Source organism: Cydia amplana, chromosome 2 (assembly GCF_948474715.1).
Source record: "Cydia amplana chromosome 2, ilCydAmpl1.1, whole genome shotgun sequence".
In the NCBI taxonomy this organism is placed as follows: Eukaryota; Metazoa; Arthropoda; class Insecta; order Lepidoptera; family Tortricidae; genus Cydia; species Cydia amplana.
The window spans coordinates 805496-825495 of record NC_086070.1 but is presented as its reverse complement, the minus strand read 5'-3'; the positions used below and the strand labels follow the sequence as shown (position 1 = coordinate 825495).

The window sequence follows — 20000 nt, the reverse complement described above, 5'->3', positions numbered from 1 at the left end:
TTAATCTTGAAGGTGTTGAAACCTCAACTGTAGGATCATAAATACTTTGTGCTACACTACTTATCGAGTTTCCGTTATTATCACTTGTAAGGTTGGTATAATAGTCATCATATTTTTTTTCTAGTTTAAAGGTTTTATTTTCAATATTCGAATATGGATTGGTACTGTGTATTATTTCTTTTGTATCATCATTGTGACTAGTAATAGTATCAAATTCATCAACACCAGATTGAATTGTATTTAACGCTTCCTCTGTTGGCACGCCGCTTATATTCGCATATTCTGGAGAAGTTACGGCCAACCCTTGTGTAATATTCATCGGCTGAGGAATAAATAAATAAGAAGTAGACAAATTTTTTTTTGTATTCATTATTTCTTCTTTGGTTTGATTTATTGAATACATCGTATCTGGTGATGTAGTTTTTTGTAGGATGTTAGTAGAGTGTTTAGTTTTTTCTGTGCTTGATAACAAAATGTAGTTTAATTTTATTTCTTGGTCGCGCATGTTAGACTCTGTTACAGAATTTTCAATTTTATGAACAGTTTTATATTTCATGACATTTATTGTTTGAAAATTAGTATCAGTAATTGAATAAGGTTGACTTTTATAATTTTCAGTATTATTATCATCCTGCAAATACATTTTTGTGCCATTTGATTCTGTCATTCTTGGATACATTGGCAAAACAGTAAGATTATAGTCAGAATTAATATTTTTCATCTCTTCGTTCAAGAGGCCTTCAGCTTTACTTCCAATCTGATGGATCTGGTCAGTAAAGTCCTTTAAAAATGTTTTATAACTATTGGTCCCCAGAGCACGCGGAGAAACTATAGTAGCTGTGTTATTTAAATAATTCAATTTGTTTTTTTCGTTACTTTCATTGAAAAGTGCAGGTTTCAAAGTATAGTTTTCGGTTGGTGTTATTTTGAAAGATTTGACATATTTATTTTTTGCATTGTCAAATTCTAAGCTTGATGCATTGTATTTATTCGTGTTTAAAATATTTGTGTGGGTGTTTTCCATGTTGTAATCAAAGTCAATTGTATTTTCAATATATTTATCCGTTACATATAAATAGTTTGTATTGGTTGTAAGCCGTTCTAGGGATTTTTCTAATGTTGACTCATTTGCACCTGGTTGTTCTTTTTCAATTTTCGTGAAATGTCCAGTATAATTGTCGGTACTAACACCTTTTTGTATATTAGTATCCTTTATTTCTGGAGTCGTTTTAAATTGTTGTGGCAGAGTAATGTTTTGCATAGGATAAGTTATTGTGTCTAGGTTTTGATTTTGGGCGATATTAAAATTACCAATTTTTTGGCCTAACTGCAGAGTAGTAGGAACTTGTGTGACAGTTGTTATTTTTGTTTGCTTGGTTTGTATGTACTTATTATCATTATCACTAAAAACTGTTACAAAGAGAGAGTTTTTGTTTGTCGAACTATCATCGTTTTCTGTTATGTACGAAATATTTTTTATCATTTGTGAATTAAAATCGCCCTTAGGAACACTTTCATTATTGACAAAGTTATTTGTTTTGTTATCCTTTTCCAACTTATCTCGGTCTCGTACATAGTCTGGAAGGGGTTTGTTTGATTGTTTGTTTACGGTATAGTTCGGGTCTGTTTTATTTTGATTACTATATTTGATTAAATTATTTGTTTTGCTATTCAGTGTAAATATTTTTTGTGTAATACCAAGCATGTTTTTAATCTCTGGGTTCAGTGTAGTTTTCGTATAAAGGTCTAACTCATTTATTTTTTCGATATAAGCCGGTAGCGTTAATTGATTGGTTATGTTGCGATCTATTTTAGTTTGATTGATATATTTTGTAGAAATGTCTGACATCTCAGTAGTAATAGAATTAACACTTAACGTAGACATATCATTATTATCAAGAAGAAGGTTTTCTATTTCTGACGGGGTATTTCCGACGTTTGCTTTCAAATCGTTAAAAGTTCCTAAGCCTGCACTATAATAATTCGTAACACGGTAACCATCAAACGTTTCGTTATGTTTATTATATGAAGTTGTACCATATGATTGTGTTTGAGTTAGGTCACTGACTTTATCAGTGTCATTGCTAACCGTGGTATGTACGTTGGTAGTCGGTAAATAACTTTGTGGCTTCAATGTAACTAAACCTTCTGTGTGTGGTTGATTTCTATTTAGTACTTCTACATTTTCTTTTATTGTTTCATTAATTACTAGTTTAATTGCTTTATTTCTTTGTGGTCCTGTTTCTAATAAGTTTATGGGTATTGGTGATGCAGCTGTATTGGTTTCTTTAGAAAGCATTTCGGGATTAGTGGTATCCGAAAAAATATCAGTGTCTTTTACTGTAAAATAACTGCTTTTACTTATAGTAGATGCTATATTCGTTATTTTGGTTGGAGTAAATTGATGATCTGTATGTTCTTTAGAATGCGTTTTTTTGGATAATGATATACAGATACTGAAAAGAGTAGCCATTGAATTTGGTTGTACAGATATTTTTGAATGTTTATCATTATTGTTAGTTACTAGCTCACCTGCTGTTCGAAGATTTTGGGTTATCGCGTTTATATTTGGTTCTACAAATAAATCATGTAGTGAAATCTTTTTTTGTTTGTTATTTGCTGTAACTACAATTTCTAAAGTATCTTCTATTGGAAAACTAGATGTCGTAGAAATAACATCGCTATAGTCAGTCAGAAGGGGGCTAATTATGGTTTCGGAGTCAAGAACAGATGGTTTTTCAGTCGTTGGTGGTGTCGAGAGTAAATATAAATTAGTTTGATCCCAATAGGTTAATCTTCGTCTTGTTGTACTGTCAATTTGCGGATGAATCACATCTGGTGTTTGTGTTACGTGTAAGTTAGTTGATTGAGAATCAATAGCTTCTCCTATAATCTGTTCCTTTTTTTGAATGTTCAATAATTCTGTTGGCGTTGTTGTTTCATAACTTTCACTAGGATAAATCAAATGGTTCTTGAATTTAGTATATACACTAGTTGGTTCATTGTTGACGACACGATCATGCTTTTTAGTAATACCATTTGGTGGAACTGTAACTTTTTGGTCAGGTGATGTTATTTGTTTCTTGACAGTTATCCATTTTTCGCCCTTTTCATGACTGGATACATCATCATCCAATATACGGTTCATCCATATTTCCTTTGAAGCCGTATAGTTCGGCAAGAGTTTAGATTCAGGCATATTTTTTAAAGGAATGGAAATACTGTATTTATTTACCGTTTCCATTTTTTGCATGTGTTTTTCATAGTCACTAATTAAATCACTTTTGAATTTATTTCGTTTGATAAAGGTTTTTAGTGTAGTTGATCGTTTAAACTTTTTCTTCGTCAATCTTTTATCGTACAATTTCACCAGTGACTTGATTTTTAATATTGTGTCTTTGAAATGATTAGAATTTTCTGTTGTATAAGAATTTGTGGTTATTTCTTTTGAGTCAAAACTTTCATTTGGAAAGTCAATTTTACACAATGGTTCATCAATTTTAGTACTGCAACATGTTTTAGTGTAATCGGAATGGTTAGGTTCAGAAGTTACATCAATATAAACTTTAATAGTGTTATCACGATGCATCAACTTAAAAACTTTTGTCTTATTATTTTGTTCACTTTGTAGCAAAAAAGTATAGATAGATTTTAAGGCACAATCCGGAGCTTCCTTTTGCGTTAAGCTTTCTTCACTGACATTTTCTTTTTGACCAAATCTAGCATCAATAATGTCTATATCTATCGGAGAATGAGTGTGTAAGGTACTGTTTAGTTCATCGGTAAGTTTGGTACAGTTGGATATTAAGTGGCCTCTATCATTAACTGGATAGAAGGTAAGTATTACTATAATATTATGCTTGCCAGGGACGCGCGTCTGTTTTTCTGTATGTTTATACAAACTGTATTTCCTCGCACGGAATTTATGGTAACTACGAGTCTTTATAAAAGTTTGGTATAAAATGTATTCAAGTCTTGTTTCATTGGTATGATTTCTGACCTCTTGCTTAAAAATATTTGTATTAGCTTGAATATGTGTTCTTCCACAGTCGCTTTTTAGCATAAATTCCTTCTCTTCGTCTGAGGATATATTAGCGCTTTTATGAACCTTCGATGCTACTTCATTTTTTAAATCATAACAAGTTTTATTATAAATATTTTGATAAATGTCCAGTACCTTCTTGCTTGGATCTTTGTTGCTGTCTTCGACCTGCAGCGAGTTCATATCAGCACTGAACGATGCACTTTCATGTAGCTTAGCTTTTAAAGTTTCACGCATACAGACACACAAGCTTTTGAGTAGTTGTAGAGAGATGTCCAACAGCCGTTCGTCATTGGTCGCGGCGTCCACTGTTTGCAGAAGCCTCATCAACACAGGGTTCTTTGCCGTCAGTCCTACTGCCGTGTCAGTAGTCAGAAAGGCACGATTTTCGACCACTACCGAAGAGATGAAAATGAACAAATACTTGAACATTTTAGGTTAAAGGTTTGTTCTTGCATGAGGGGAGGAATGTTATCATGGTGCCGACCGAACAATACCGTTGACGCCGTTGTTTTGGGTAAAATTACGGAAAGGAAACACGCTACTGATAAGGGCCCTCGGTCTGCAAACATGTACGTACTGTGACTTAATTGGTCTTATCCTTTTCAGTAGTGGCAGTTTGTATGGCGGATTTTGGACTTTATTGCTAAGTCAAAAAGGGTTGTTACAAATAAATGCTTTTACTTTTTGCTCTAGAACATAAGACACTTTATGCCATTTAAACGGACTATATTAAGATATTTTTTTTTTGACTTATTATTACTCTCATCATTTGACTGGTGCTGGTAAGCAGAAAGGTCCACGCGTAGTCTTGTCTGGCTTGCTTGGAAATCTAAAACGGTCCGGTCAGTTTGGGAAGCTATATGTTCTAGTGTAGTAAGTTAGGGAGCTGCAAATTTGTGAATCAATTCAATTTTCAATTGCTTACCCAATTATCCACCTCCACCCGCCTGGCCAGCAGCGCCGCCTGCAGCTTCGGGCCCGGGTCCTCCAGGAAGGCCTTAGCCAGGGTCCTGGTGTGGTCCAGCTGTGACTGGCTGGAGACCACGGCCGCAGCCATGTCCACGTAGGTCTCCAGGGTCGCCTGGAGATCTGGGACGGGCAGCTTCGGGAGCTGCACATTCTGGAAACAGGTTTTGAAGATTTAGGTACTCCTTGAACGTGCAGAAGTAAGAGATTAAGTCAGGGGACATCAAATGGCGGACCGGGCCCGCATTCGGACCGCGGACCAATTTTTTTTTTGTTTGTTTGATTAATAAAATCAAGGAGAAACGGACCGCGATGGTCATTTTATTTTAAGAACAGGACCCCTGAAGAAACTAATTGGTGACCTCTACATTAAATTCAGGCATCAGGCATTAAAAGCAAGCAGTTTATGTGGTAAAATTTGCAGTAATTTTGCGTGCTTATAGGGAATTATATCATAACTAGCGAACCGCCCCGGCTTCGCACGGGTTACACAAAATCATAGCAAATTATGCACTTAAACATTCCACAAGAATCATTCTATTGATAAGTGAAAACCGCATGAAGATCCGTTCAGTAGTTTTTGAGTTTATCGCGAACATACAGACAGACAGACGCGGCGAGGGACTTTGTTTTATACGATGTTTTAATTACACAGAATAAAGTGCCCTATAGGGGCAAAAACCTCATGCTGGTATAGGTATATTGAATAGAATGACTTAGAATTAAATTTTATGATTCAACCGTAACTTTCTGAACTAATGACTATTCATTGAAACAATTCTATACCTTGAATTTGAAATAAGATAATTATAGAAACTCCGGAATTCTGAATGCCCTTTAACATATAATAGCTATGTCATAACGTGAGAGCTATTCCTAGAATCTGTTTTCTTTAGAAAGAAACAGAGCTACATTTACCCGTCTTTGAGGTTCTTGGTATTCCAATTATTTATAAACTTGATCTTATTGATTTTACTCGTGTTTATGAGTTATCGAGCTTTGTGAATTAGACTTTCAAGCAGAGTCTAGTAAATAACCGGACTTGGACGTGTTTGAGCGCTCTTATAGGCACAAAGGACCCTTTAAAAGTCAAAAGCAAAACAAAGTCATGAGGTGCGCGGGACAAATAGGTTTGTTTAGAAGTTGTCAGTCTTCTATATTTAATATAATATCTGGGAGACCGAGGTTTGCTCGGAAAACATAAAAACTCAAAAATGCGCGTTTTCCCAGAGATAAGACCTAGCTAGATCGATTTTTCGCTCCCCAAATCTCCCATATAGCAAATATCATAGAAATCGTTATATACAGGAATTGCTCGTTTAAAGGTATAGCTATAGATAGATTAGCTTCTGCTCCTTACTTCGTATTCGTCCTCGTCTCCCTGCTGGCTGAGCCATCGCTTCGGCAGAGACAGCAGCGACTCGCCCCATCCTGTAGGTAACAAACAAAATACCTGTGAAAATGTATTGAAAAACATAATTATAAAATAATCTCAAGTTGATTCGTTAAGACAAGCACTTGGAATGACTGCAGTCATGCAGTCAGCCATATATGGCATTGAATATCGTTCGTGCTTATTGGTGCGCGCGAAATGTATTGCGTTTACTGTTAGGGCGATGTCAAATGACCCGTTGAAAAAAACCGGCCAAAGTGCGAGACGGACGAAGGGTTCCGTACCATTACGCAAAATACGGGAAAAAAATCATGTTAGTTGTATGGGAACCAACTTAAATATTTATTTTATTTTGTTTTTAGTATTTGTTATTATAGCGGCAACAGAAATAGATCATCTCTGCCTGCTAAAAAGTATACACTCAGTGATAAAGGCTAGTATAAAAAACTAAATTCTGATAGAAACAAATTTAAATTTAATTAAATCACGTATTGATGCGTATTACCTGACCCTACGATGCAATAGGAATAGGTACCATCATCCACCCTGTTAACTGATGTGCATCAGTTCAGTTCAGTTTCAGTTTCTTTATTCATAACGTAAGTTACATGTCAATTTTATTATACATTTGCATCGGTGGACCTTATGCCTTTTGTAATAAGGTCCACCAATATACAGTTAGGAGTGTTGCTGTTTGTATAGTATATGCCTTAGCAGTTAAAACGTCCCTGCGATCAGTCACTGTCGTCCGAGATTCGGCCTCGTTCCTCGCTATACATCGTTCCGTGTGACGCCCCCTATTAATTGATGCATGCACGACAAATGGCTTTATTACGGGGGACGTGCATTGCTGGGTGTGAGAGAAAAATATCAGTTAAAAAATCCCTGGACTCTAAAAAAGGAATCATACAGGAATCCAAAATTTAGGGCTATGGTCAGTTGTTCACGATGAATAAAAGAATACATTTCATTTTAATACAATATTTATAGCTGGTCAACCAAATCTTGGCAGTAAAAAAAGGCGCGAAATTCAAATTTTCTATGGGAAGATATCCCTTCGCGCCTACATTTTTCAAATTTGCCGCCTTTTTCTACTGTCAAGATCTGGTTGACCAAGTATAAATGCTAGGACTAATCTTTATGGTTATTACAAAGATTGACCTAGCCCCACAAACTAAGCAAATCGTGTACTACGGTTACTAGTCGGTTATGTAAATAATAACAAATAATGAATACTATCATAGGATATCCCACAAATTGACTAATTGTAAGCTCCACAGTAAGCCCAAGAAGGCTTGTGTTGGGTTATGACTTATAAAAAACTTACTTTTGTTTAAATTACCTGATTATAATTACAAATTGGCGTAATAATTAACGATTTATTTTCTTTCTCATCTCACATCGCACTGTATAATCTGGCTACATTTCCCGTGTCCCCCCAATCGGTCACTTTGCACCGTAAGCAATTCGATTTGTCGCCGATCGCTATTTCTCCCCGCGACACCCCTTAATTAAGTAATATGTCGGTTACATTAATCTTTAACGATTGATGAGACTACGTAGTCTACGTTCATTTGTAGAGCGTGACTTATTAACTGTGTACATTTGCATAATATTTAATAAAAAATATTATGAAATACGATTATTTTTCAAAACAGAACTTTTGAAAAGGTAATGTTTAAAATGCAACACTCGTCAACGGTCACGGCGTGGTCACGGCCTAAATATACATGCTAAGTATAAAGTGAGACATGTGTCTTAGCATACGTCGATTTATAAATATTCCTTTGTATTTTATGTACCCAAAACACGGTCAATGATAAAAATAAAAAAGTTTTTCTACCATTCGGGATGTGTCTGACCTTATTTTATGATGCAAAGAGGACCTACTGCGACCTCGAAAATCGAAACTTCGTTAGGTTCCTCTCTATCGCTCTTGTATAATATTACATACCTCGCAACCGAGCTAGCAAATCTGTAGCAGTTGTACGTCAGGGTTATCACTACTACGCATAAACTAAAGTACAAAAAATATTTTTTCTTTGTTTCCAAACACCTATATTTTCAAGCAATGAAAATGCCATGTTAATATTTGAAAGAAATGTGAAAAAAAAAACGTGATTTTATAAACAAAATAACAGATACATTGAAACGCATCTAATATTGACATTGACCTGTTAATTTATATTATTTGACAGTAAATTAAACCGGGTTATATCGGAAGAGGGTCAACAAGGTTCTCGGTCAATTTTATTAATCTTACATACAATAAAGTTAAAGCAAAATGGTTCATCATAATCGCCAACCCTGACACAAAACTGTCATATGCTACGGTTCTGCTAGCTCCGTTGCGGGGTATGAATTATAACATTTAAACGTTCGTCTTGTAGATTCTACAAGACGAATGTAGAATATTCGAGCGATGGAGGGCGGAGAGAGATCAATAATGACTGTTAGCTCTAGGTTCTTACTTATTTTACTCCGATTTTCGACCAGAGGGCCGATTTTTTAATTTCGACCGCTCGATTTCGTGTATTTCGTTCAGTAATATCTCCACTACTAAGCATATAAATTCTACTAAATTAATAGAATTGAAAACAAGTGGTCAATACCACTCGATTTCAAATTTCTAACACTCGTATTTCAAAAATGAGCATTTCGCCGTTTTCCACCCATTGTCGAGTGACGATTTCAAGCTTTCGAAATTCAAAAATCGGCTCCCAGATTCAATTTATTTCACACCACTGTAACCCCCTGCCCCTACCCCTCGAACATGACCGACTTGGCTGCGCACAGCAAGGGGATTACCACACTTGTCAAACAACCACGGTCGACCGCCCTACCCTAAAGGCATGTTTACACTAGGAGTGGCATTTGGACTTTTAAAAAATGATATTGATCCGACAATTATTGACGAATTCATGTGTGCAAATGTATTACGAGTAATACGATTGAATATTGTCAGCCAAACATTTTTTAATGTTGAATACCGTAATACATATGTGCCTAATTAGCTCCGCACTAGATAAAGATAAGATAAAAGATTCAAGTAGGCATATTACAATGCGCTTATCAACGTCAAATAAAGCTTTTTTATTGCTGCCTCGAGAAGATTTAACTGGGTAATAGTGCAGCTCCATCAGTTTTTGTTAATAGGCATATGAAAAACTATATCACAACCTCATTTAAGTATTACAATTGATAGTAGTGATGGTCTACTTTAAACCGGCATATGTATCAACATACCTACCATAATACATACCTATATTTAATAATTTTAAAATTAGCATCCATCAATCTTAAAGAAAATTTTGAGCAAAGTAGGCGCACTTTAAGGTAGGACTTTACGTCGGCTGCTTTTCCACAATTTTCCACATTCGATAGCACCATGTTAAAATACCTACTAGTCATAAACAAAACATAGTAAAGTCGGCCATAACCATTGCCGGATATACGCGTTATCTTAGATGATAGATCGATCCAAGCTCTTGAAATTCATACTTAGGTACATTTGATAACAACCGACCTGAGCGTGTTATTGCAAAGCATGAATAAAACGAGTTTCCATCTTTTGAATGTAATTTAACATAACATAATTTATGGAAATATGAGCGATTTTCACGTACATTTTCGTGTAATTTTCCGTCTGCTCGTTCCATACGCTCCCATTAGGCCTCTTTTGAAACTGGACCCCCCGGCCTGGCAGGTGCGAGTTCGCACGGCGAAAATCGATACAATTTGGCTGCGGGCGAGGTGAAAGTCAGCGTGCAGGCGGTTTTAGGAGATATGAGGTATTCGAACAATTTCAAAGCATAGGTATTTAGGTATTTAAACAGCAATATTAAGAATATTTGTCTATACCATGGGTCTGTTGAAGATGGTTCTTTGACCTTTAGAGCTACCAATTAAATTAATTGTGTAGGTATTTTGCTAGGGACCACTCCTTAGAAAGGTAATACCTGTGACAAATATTGCCAACAATGGATTGTTCTGTTCAGGGACTAAACTCAATAAGGCTTAGTTTACCCTCTGGGTTGAAAGGTCAGATGGCAGTCGCGTTTGGTAAAAGCTAGTGCCTATATGCCAATTCTTGGGATTAGTTGCCAAGCGGACCCCAGGCTCCCATGAGCCGTGGCAAAGTGCCAGGACCGCGCGATTGTTCTGTTCATACTTATTAATTCGCGCACCACCAAATAAATTATTAGTTAATATAGATTTTAAAAACAAATATTGTAAATTATAGTGAGTCCACTAAAATACATATTATGTAATCCACCTTTCTGTAACACCTATAATTATGCAATAAATGATTATCTTATCTTATCTTATCTTATCTAAAATCATTTTTTTAAGTAAGGTAAATAGGTAAATGTGTACGACTTTCACGTTGGGACCTATTTACGCATTGATTAGTTTTTATTGCGAGACGACTAGCAAATGTACGAGTATGAACTCTCTATTAATATCCTATTAATGTGTCGATAGGGCCCAATGTGAAAGCTAGTCACACCTCAAGTTGAAACTTTAGGTGTGACATTCTATAAGTATAGAACTTGCTATTAACTATGTAAAAAAAACGCCATATTAAAACTGTCAAAAAATATGAATTTCCTAATGACTTTTGTTCACATAGTTAGCATAGCATAGGTACGGTACCATAGAATGACACTTTAGGTACCTGTACCTATGCCACAGTTACTAGTACCGGCATTGACCTTAATTAATGTTAAATTCACATGACACTAAGAAAGGGCTTCTAGTTTAGTTCCCATGTATAGATATAAGTATAGATATTTTTGCTATTCTCAAAATTTCGAAGTTACTCTAAGGGCCGGTACAGACGGACTGCAACCCGACCGCAACTTGTATTGGAACTGCACGCCGACGCTGCAGTTGGCGTGCAGTCGGCGTGCAGTTCCCATACAAATTGAAGTCGGTCTGTATCGGCCCTAATAATACACCTTACACAGACGAACAAGCGAACACTGTAAGGGCTCCTCTACACGATGGGCCAGCGCCGGCCACTCCAAGGGACGCAGCCATGCGGTAGAATGAGATAGCAATATCACTTGCTCCCTCTAACGCATAAATGCGTCCCTTGGAGTGGCCGACGCTGGCCCATCGTGTAGAGGAGCCTTAAGATACTGTAGGGGTGCCACTCGGGACCCTAATAAAAAACAGATGATTCTTGCCCGTATATAGTGCTAATGATAATAGAAAAGAACCCGTTAATATCGCTCCATCGGGGAGCTAATGGGGGCTACTTCCGGTTCCGCTGGCGAGCGCTTCCGGTCGCCATGTCTGAAAATGGAGTATTTATGGAGGAAGCAATTAGGTAGGTAATTATTTTTCATTAAGATACATCAGATAGATATTAAATAAATCGACACAATAAACACTAGAGGTCAATTATTTTTTAAAGTAGAAACGACTGCTACATTGTTCTTAAAAATATGTTTATAAGTACCTACAGTGACTAAATTAATGACATTTTGCTATAATTGTACTATATATCAGGTATTTATCTATCTATCTATCATTTCGCTCGAGTGAGATGTATATGATTAGAAAATGAGAAAGTACGTCAAACTCGTGTTAAAACTACTCATATCCGTTATCTTATTGAAAGGCCCTTACTACCTAATGTGAGTGTGTCGTGTTGAGATTGGTATCTGTGGCTTTGGCCGCTATTCAGACACCCACTCAAATTATCCACGTATTAATGTACCTACATGTATTAGGTAAATAAGGTATTATATCAGTATACCTACTTCTTTTCTGCGGTTTATGTGATAGTTTTTCATAAAACAAAACAATATGGCTTATAATGAATTTCGAATTCCTTATACACCTAATAATATAACCCTTTTAAATTGCTCTACATAAGTATTCCAAAAACATAATATATTTTCCGGGGGGCCAAATAATTGGACAAGTGCCGGTATACCAGTTCAAATTTTTAAACAGACAGAAGGCCTTCCAAGGAAACTGAAAATTAAAATATGCAAGAGCGATATAAAGGCAAACAACGAAATTACGGTTTTAGATATTCGTTTTTCGCGGTAGACCCTCAGATCTCCCGCAGATACATATATATCTATTCATTAATTGGTCCGCCAATACGTAATTATTTTAACAATAGTGATTACGTAGATATAAAACGATAAGTACTTAATTTGAATTCCTACTTTAAGAATCAACTATTTCGAAATAACTGTATAATACGTGCTACAAAACAGTTTCGCCTTAATGGACAGTTGCCGTGCTGTACGATTGATTGCCGAGTCTAGGCCTTGACCTTAAGTTCGTAGGGTCATCTCATATCCAAACCAGAATACAATGTAATTTTGACAGAGATTATTATCTAAATATTATCAGTCAGCCCCTTAGCTTCCCCAAAACCACGAGTTGGACTATAATTATTATATATTTTTGGGGGTGCCTGTACCTATATTATTACAAGCTTTTTATTAACTTGCAATGTACATACATGTATGTTTGTATCTAAATATGTTTGAACGGGTCAAATCGTGCAAGTTAAATTTGACCCACTTCCCGGTTTTCGATGAAGCTGAAAAATTGCATACATATGTACTTAAGTCGGATGACAACTCAATATTATGGTGCCATCGAGCTGATCTGATGATGGAGACAGGAGGTGGCCATAGGAACTCTGTGATAAAACAACGCAAACTAATTGTGTTTGGGGTTTTTAGAATTGGCTCGATGAGTATTAGTTGTCTGTGGAAAGAAAAGTACAGTCAGCAATAAAAGCTTGTATCAAAAATTTAATTTTTGCCAAAATCTTATTTATTCAGTACAGTTAAGGTACAAACCAGTAAAGTTCAGCATTTAAATTACAAACATGTTTTACGAGACAACTGTGTGAGCTGACAAAGTTTAGGTACTACGTTCGGTTATGACGTTCAGTTATGACGAATTTTTATTTTTCCTGTTTTGTTTTTATTTTTGTATAATAAAGTATTTTACTACTAAACTTGAAAACCAGCCAGGAAGACCAGCGTTGGCCCATAGAGGCTAACACCATGCTGAGTCGGGACCATTTCGTGGCTAATTTTTGTTCCCCTGTTTTATCTGTTATATCTTTATTGCCACGAATAAACTATTTATATTCTATTCTAAAACATGCTTATGAAAACCCCAAAAGCCCAAGTTTATCATACAGAGCTGTGATTGATTCTACACTTAGCCAAAACCGGAATGAGTTCAGAATGAATGTCACAAAATTACCATTTAAGACATTGATGCTTTTCTCGTTTTAATTACAAAAGGTTACGATTACATTGTATTTGTAACCGCTCTGTAAATTGTAAAGGCTCGTTTAAACACGTCGAGCGTGTATTGCGGGTGGGTTGTATGTTTATAATAAGGGTCGCGGCACACTAGGAGCGCGGATCATGGAGACGTAACAGCGAGACTGTCACGTAGGGTTGCCCTCGGCTTGTATATAGCTGGTGTGCCGGAAAGTTTCCAAAATTGCGAAATTTCCACAATGAAAAATCGGAAACTTCTCTTATTTGTGTATGGGAATAGAAACTTTCTGTTTTCATAATGAACGTTTCCTTAAATTCCTATGTAATTTCCGAGAACTTATCCAACTTTTTTATAGTTTTTACAATTTGCACATAGGTAGGTACATATGTACTTGTAGCGTTATTCATAAACGTCTGCAGACAAATCTAAAATGTGATACCTAATCGTTTGTCATTTTGGCATTTAAGTATGTCAGAAAAAGGCAACTCACTAATAATGTCGAAAGTATATGTTCAAAGTCCCCAGGTTCCCAACGGTAATCTACCGTCCACACGGTTGGAAACCAGCAAGGTTATCTTGGCCGGAAGCATTAGAGGCCGTTGGCAGCAGTAACTTAATAAATCAAGTCGAGGTTTTAAATTTAGTTTCGGCTCGGTGCCAACCCTGCATTACACCTGCAGGCATATAGGTAATAGACGACTAAGTTTTATCCACGTGATAAAATACGTAATATTTTTAACACCACGCAATTGAATGAGACAGACTGATTATCAATTTATCACGCTGTCTCGGGGACAAATACGCCCATCATCCGATCCGACCGCAATCTATTCCGCGCCATAGTGTCTTCGTGGTCAATTGGTCATATTTAAGCAAATTTCCCCATGGGAATAACCACAAGATTACGAAAAAAAATCTTATGGATACCTTGAGGGCCCGAAGTAGACGAAACGTATGGGCTTAGGAACATATTACACGATATCGATCGGTCCCTTGAGAAACCTTGTTCAGTAAGACGATCTTAATACATTTATGATATTCGGGATAACGATCCCAAAATCACCCAGTACCTATACCCAGTAAGTATACGTATGTATTATCAAAACTAATAACCAATTTAAACTTAGAATCGTCGCCAACCCTGTGCCACACCTGAACGATCGATCGCACCTGGTTGCCTGGCGACGCCCCCCGCTAGTTAAGCGGCCCACTTTTTGACGCTCCTGACGCGCTGCGGCCCGAGTGTTTGTGTCTGCTGTTGTTTGTAGTTTATGATATTTTTAGCCTTGATTTTTTTAAAGGTTTTAGTTACTTATACACACTAATCTATACACACTAATCTAATCTATTATATAACCAAATTTGAACTTTTAGATGGTCATTCGACGCAAAATTTCACCATCTTTAATATTGAATAGAATTACATTTTCCATCGAACGTACCGTTTTAGAGCTAGGTACAAGCAAAAAAACTGAAAAAGAGCAACAAATTATGCACACCAAATTGCGCAAGCTCGGATTACACGCATTTAGGACCAGAGATGCGATTTATTTGAAATACTTCTATTTAAAATGCAAATACAAAATGCAAAATACCTATTTTGTATTTTGCATTTAAATGCCTTTTAGTAAAAAACATTTTGTATTTTATTTGAAATACTTTTCGAGATATATTTTGCATTTTTAATATTCATTTCAAAATGCAAAATACTTTGTGATTAAGTTTAGCCAACATTACCAGTCAAACAAAATGAAATGAACGAATGACGCTTGTATTGCCGAATTTGACCGATAGAGGCGCCTGCTAGCGCCTGGCGCCAGCGCCAGGTATTGTTAAAAAGCGTAATAAATAAAAATTGATGTTTATTTCTTTCACATACACACTGCCTGTAAATCTTAATTTAGTGCATGGTGCATGCTAATTGCTATTAGCAAACTTAATTTCGTATGCCCTTGGGTACGACATAGTGGAACAATTTTTCTTTTTTACCATCATATGCAATATCATGTTGTGTACACCTATGATCGACGAATAAAGCATTTGTATTTTGTATTTGTATTTTTTTTTTCACTTTTTAAAAATACCAGTCCAGTTGTTATTAATAAAAGAAAAGTGTAATAATAATAAAATAAGAACTAGATGCACAATCAACCGAAATAAATGGCCACACAAGTTACAAAATGGAGCCATGGCTCTCTTTTCGTTAGTCTAGTTTTTTACATTATTTTAAGTGAGTATTATTCTCTTTATTCATTTTTCGTCTTAAGTTAGGTTTTATTACAATATGGATATAAAATTAAAATATAAAAACACTTACAAAAACAATATAAAAATATTATAAAAAAACCTAACCTAGGGTGCCGCCAGCAGCGGGGCAAGGCCCAAGCTGGCGGTGGTCAGGGCCACAGAGAGAGGAACCGGCGGACTATCCGCGCCGTGTCCAAGATCACCGCCTTCTGCATCTGGCCCTTGATCCAACCACCTAGCTAGAGTCTCTCAAGATGTTGGTCGAGACTCTTCGCTATTAGACGAAGTATTATTATTATTAATAACAGAATTTATTGATACGCGTACTGATAAATATGACCAAAATGTCATGCATAAGGTGCCATGTTATTAGACGTTTTTGTTCGGCTCGGCATTGTGTCTCTATTTCTCACGACAAATACCTAAAATAAATAAAAATATCTGAGATTTGGTCAAAAGGTATTTTATTTTGAAAAAGTATTTTGAAAATACCTATTTTGCATTTCGCATTTGAAATACATAATGCAAAACTATTTGGTATTTTGCATTTGAAATAGTAAATCTGAAAAGTATTTTGCATTTTGTATTTAAATGCTTTTTTTAAACCATTTTGTACATCTCTGTTTAGGACCAAATGAAGGTATTAATACATTTCCAACTTGCTGGAAATTCATACTTCGAAAAAACCTAATTTCACTGGCCTAGGCCACGCGAGGGCTCAATAAACGATTGACTATGACGAAGCACCGCGATAAACGAGGAACGTGATATATACGTATAGATCACACTTTACTTTATTCGTGCCAAATAGAGGCATTTATCTCAATAAATTATCGACAAACGTGCATGGGTTCATCAAATTCAATAAGTAATATATAATAGCTTTTTAGGTAAAATCTGGTCTTCTTCTTCTCGTGTAACTTATACTTCAATACGTTATTTGAGTAAGAAGAAAGCGAAGTGCCTTTTACAAGAAATTATTGACAAAAAGCATATTTTTCGCGAAAGCTGATTTTGAGTTCCAGGTAAATTGTAATTGAAAATCATATTTGGATTGGGATCAAGTTAATATTATAAATAGAAAAAAATATTTAAGATCTTTGCAAAGTTTAGGTATGTACTAGGGGCAGATTTAATTTAGGAGCTTTTCTTTAACAATAAAGAGCTGATTCTATCTGATAGAGTGTCATTTAGAAAACATGGGTATAGTTTTAGTTTCTAAGCAAAAATATTATCTTACTCGTAAACATTTTCTATTTTTTTTAGTTATACATTGTGTAAAAACACGATTTCCCAGCAATTTGTACCAACGCTAAACCTTTTTCATATCAAGAAAGTAAATTAGGTTTTCAAAACAACGATAACATACATTACCCCGACGTTATTTTATCTGCATACCTAATGTTTTATCTAGTTCATTTTCGGAATAAATTCGTTCATGTTTTTTACAACACGAGTCTAATTAGAATTCAGTGTGTTCGTGGAACACTGCGTGTGCTCGTAATCAAGTTAGGTACACTCAGGGGCAACGGAAATGGGCCGATTTTTATATAGTTGTGGATTTTTATCGTTAGATTGGGATAAAATTCGGCTGGTTTGAATAAATACAAAATCAAACCACATCTCAGGCCGGGGCCAATCTAGTTTACGACACATTATCAGATTACTGGCTTGGTACCGTGGTGATAGCTTACACCTAGATGTAGCTCAATGTTTCCATAACTTAATACGGTTAAGTGTAGCTGCGGGGTAAGTGTGGCTGAGAATCGGTCACGTGACGTCGTTCCCTTTTTCTAAAGTATCATATTTTTAAATAGCGAATATGCCCACAGGTACCGTGGGCGTTTTATTCGCCCCTATCTTTACCGAAGTTATCTCTCTGCGTGGCCTCAGGCACGGGGAAAATCTAGTTTACGGCGCATCATCACATTACTTGCTCGGTGCCGTGGTGACAGCTTATACCTAGCTCAATGTTCCCTATATATTTTTCTATTTTTATCTATCTATTCTATACACGTCATCAAGTACCCTAGCACATGATATGAGCTTACTGTGGGCACAGAATAAATAATAGTACTGTACAGAAGACTCACTCTCTAACAAAACGCGTCTGTTACGATCAGCACAGATATGGCCGCTAGGTGGCGAAAGCGCCACGCGCGGCTTATGGCTTTCCCCGAAATTGGGGCCGATTGGATGTACTTTTAGCTACCTGTAGCAAAGCGACGAAATCGCGGAGTGAGACACGCCTGCTGTGGGACTAGGTCGATTTGTGAAGGATTGACGCATAATATTTGTTTGGTTTATGATTAGTTAGTGAATGTTCTATAGGTATACAATGTATTTCACGTCCATATCCGTTACCTATCCATAGCTTCAACTACCTTAATAATTTACAAAAACCTTCTGACACCTACGTACAGGTTTAATAAAAGGATTTCCGAACAAGTAAGGGTTCGTTAAAAATAGATGATTCAGCAAACTATACGTCTACAAAGAAGTTCGTTTCGAATGGAAAAACCCGCCCGGCACACCCGCCCCGTGTTGAAAGATACACAGAATAAGTATTGTACAGTTGATTGACTTCAGACAATTTACACAACATCAACAAAGCCTCGTCACTATTAGGTACACGCCAATATGCGCCACCGCTAGGCATTGTCTCGTTTTATCGTGCACAGTATATGTAAAAAGAGGAATCAGTTATTGCCACATAATGCGAAAGGTATTTTTGTTTTGTGATATGAGCCACATGATTATATTATATTTAAAAAACGCACAGAGATTTATTTAGGGCGTACGATAGCTGGCGCGGTTGCAAGGAGCGATTGGAGCGGGTGAGCGCGAGCGGGTTAACGAAAAATAGTATGAGCAACGCTAGCTGGCCTTTTGAATCAACATACTGTGTCAATGTTAGTATTATATAACACCGCCCAGGCCGGGAATTAACTTTCTAGCCATTTTGTTTCTTGCGCGACTAATGATACTTCTTGCGAGGGTATTAGTGCGACGATAGAATCTTTTCTTTATACCAAGAAAATACTTACCTACCTATTTTTTTGTAAGTTTGTTTTGACTAGAGCCCTAGGACCTTTAGTGGGTGTACTGATTTTTTTTTTTGCTGAAATATTTATAAGTTAATTACTAAACTAATTAAATATAATAACGGTTAATTGTGCCTACTTTATTTTTCAAATGAAGAGCTAATTTTAACAGTTATAAAATTTTAACAACTGGGTCGCCTATGAACTAGAATGTCATTGATGTTAAAGTGCATATTTAATTTACTCCCCAACCTCAAGTTCAACAAATTGCCACCGCGACGTAATTGCGAACTCTACCTATTTTCTAAATTTGTCATTCTAGACATATTTTGATACACTGCTCCGCTCTCTCTTGACCTAGGTAACTATTTATAAGCTACTAATCAATGAAGCATTTAACAACATACTATGGTAGTTTTTTTTTTAATATCTAACATTCGCTATCACTATTTCTACTTGATAATCTGACTTTAGAACCCCATCGATGTTCACACCACGATGATTAATTGTGCCAACGTCACGACGTTGTTTAAGACACTGATTTAAACTTTCACGATTTTTACACATTATTAAATTGTACAACGGGACTTAATCGCGTATTTAAGTTTTAAGATTTACCTCTGACGTTTCGAGGACGGCGTTGTCCCCGTGGTCTCGGAGAAGACTGGCTAAAGTTGACATCAACATATTCATCATCATCGACATCTCGCGCGGCTTGAAGATGTTGATGTCAACTTAAGCCAGTCTTCTCCGAGACCACGGGGACAACGCCGTCCTCGAAATGTCGGAGGTAAATCTTAAAACTTAAATACGCGATTAAGTCCCGTTGTACAATTCTTTAATAATGTTGTTTCAAGAGCTGATCCCATCGACCGGGCACCTGAACCCTTCGAGGGACCTTTATTTGCTCCCTTTTTGCCTAATTAAAACTTGCCGTGTGTTGAATTGAGTGAAGGGTAGTAAGGGCTCTTGATTCGAACATGGGTTTTGGTCAAGCTTACAAAACAAGTTGGTTGTTCTTATACCAGTT

The 20000-nt window shown here is 36.3% G+C and overlaps 1 protein-coding gene across 3 annotated transcripts in view; it reads right to left on the bottom strand.

Moving 5' to 3' along the window:
* LOC134662003 (choline O-acetyltransferase) overlaps nucleotides 1-6441 on the bottom strand; it is a 28988-nt gene extending 22547 nt beyond the window's left edge. For all 3 annotated transcript variants that reach the window (XM_063518241.1, XM_063518242.1, XM_063518243.1), the window contains exons 1-2: nucleotides 6372-6441; nucleotides 4971-5165 (exon numbers count right to left, since the gene is read on the bottom strand). In XM_063518241.1, the coding sequence (XP_063374311.1) occupies nucleotides 4971-5102 (132 nt within the window). In that variant the 5' untranslated portion in view covers nucleotides 5103-5165; nucleotides 6372-6441. The remainder of the gene's footprint in view (nucleotides 1-4970; nucleotides 5166-6371) is intronic.
* Between the last annotated feature and the right edge of the window lie 13559 nt (nucleotides 6442-20000).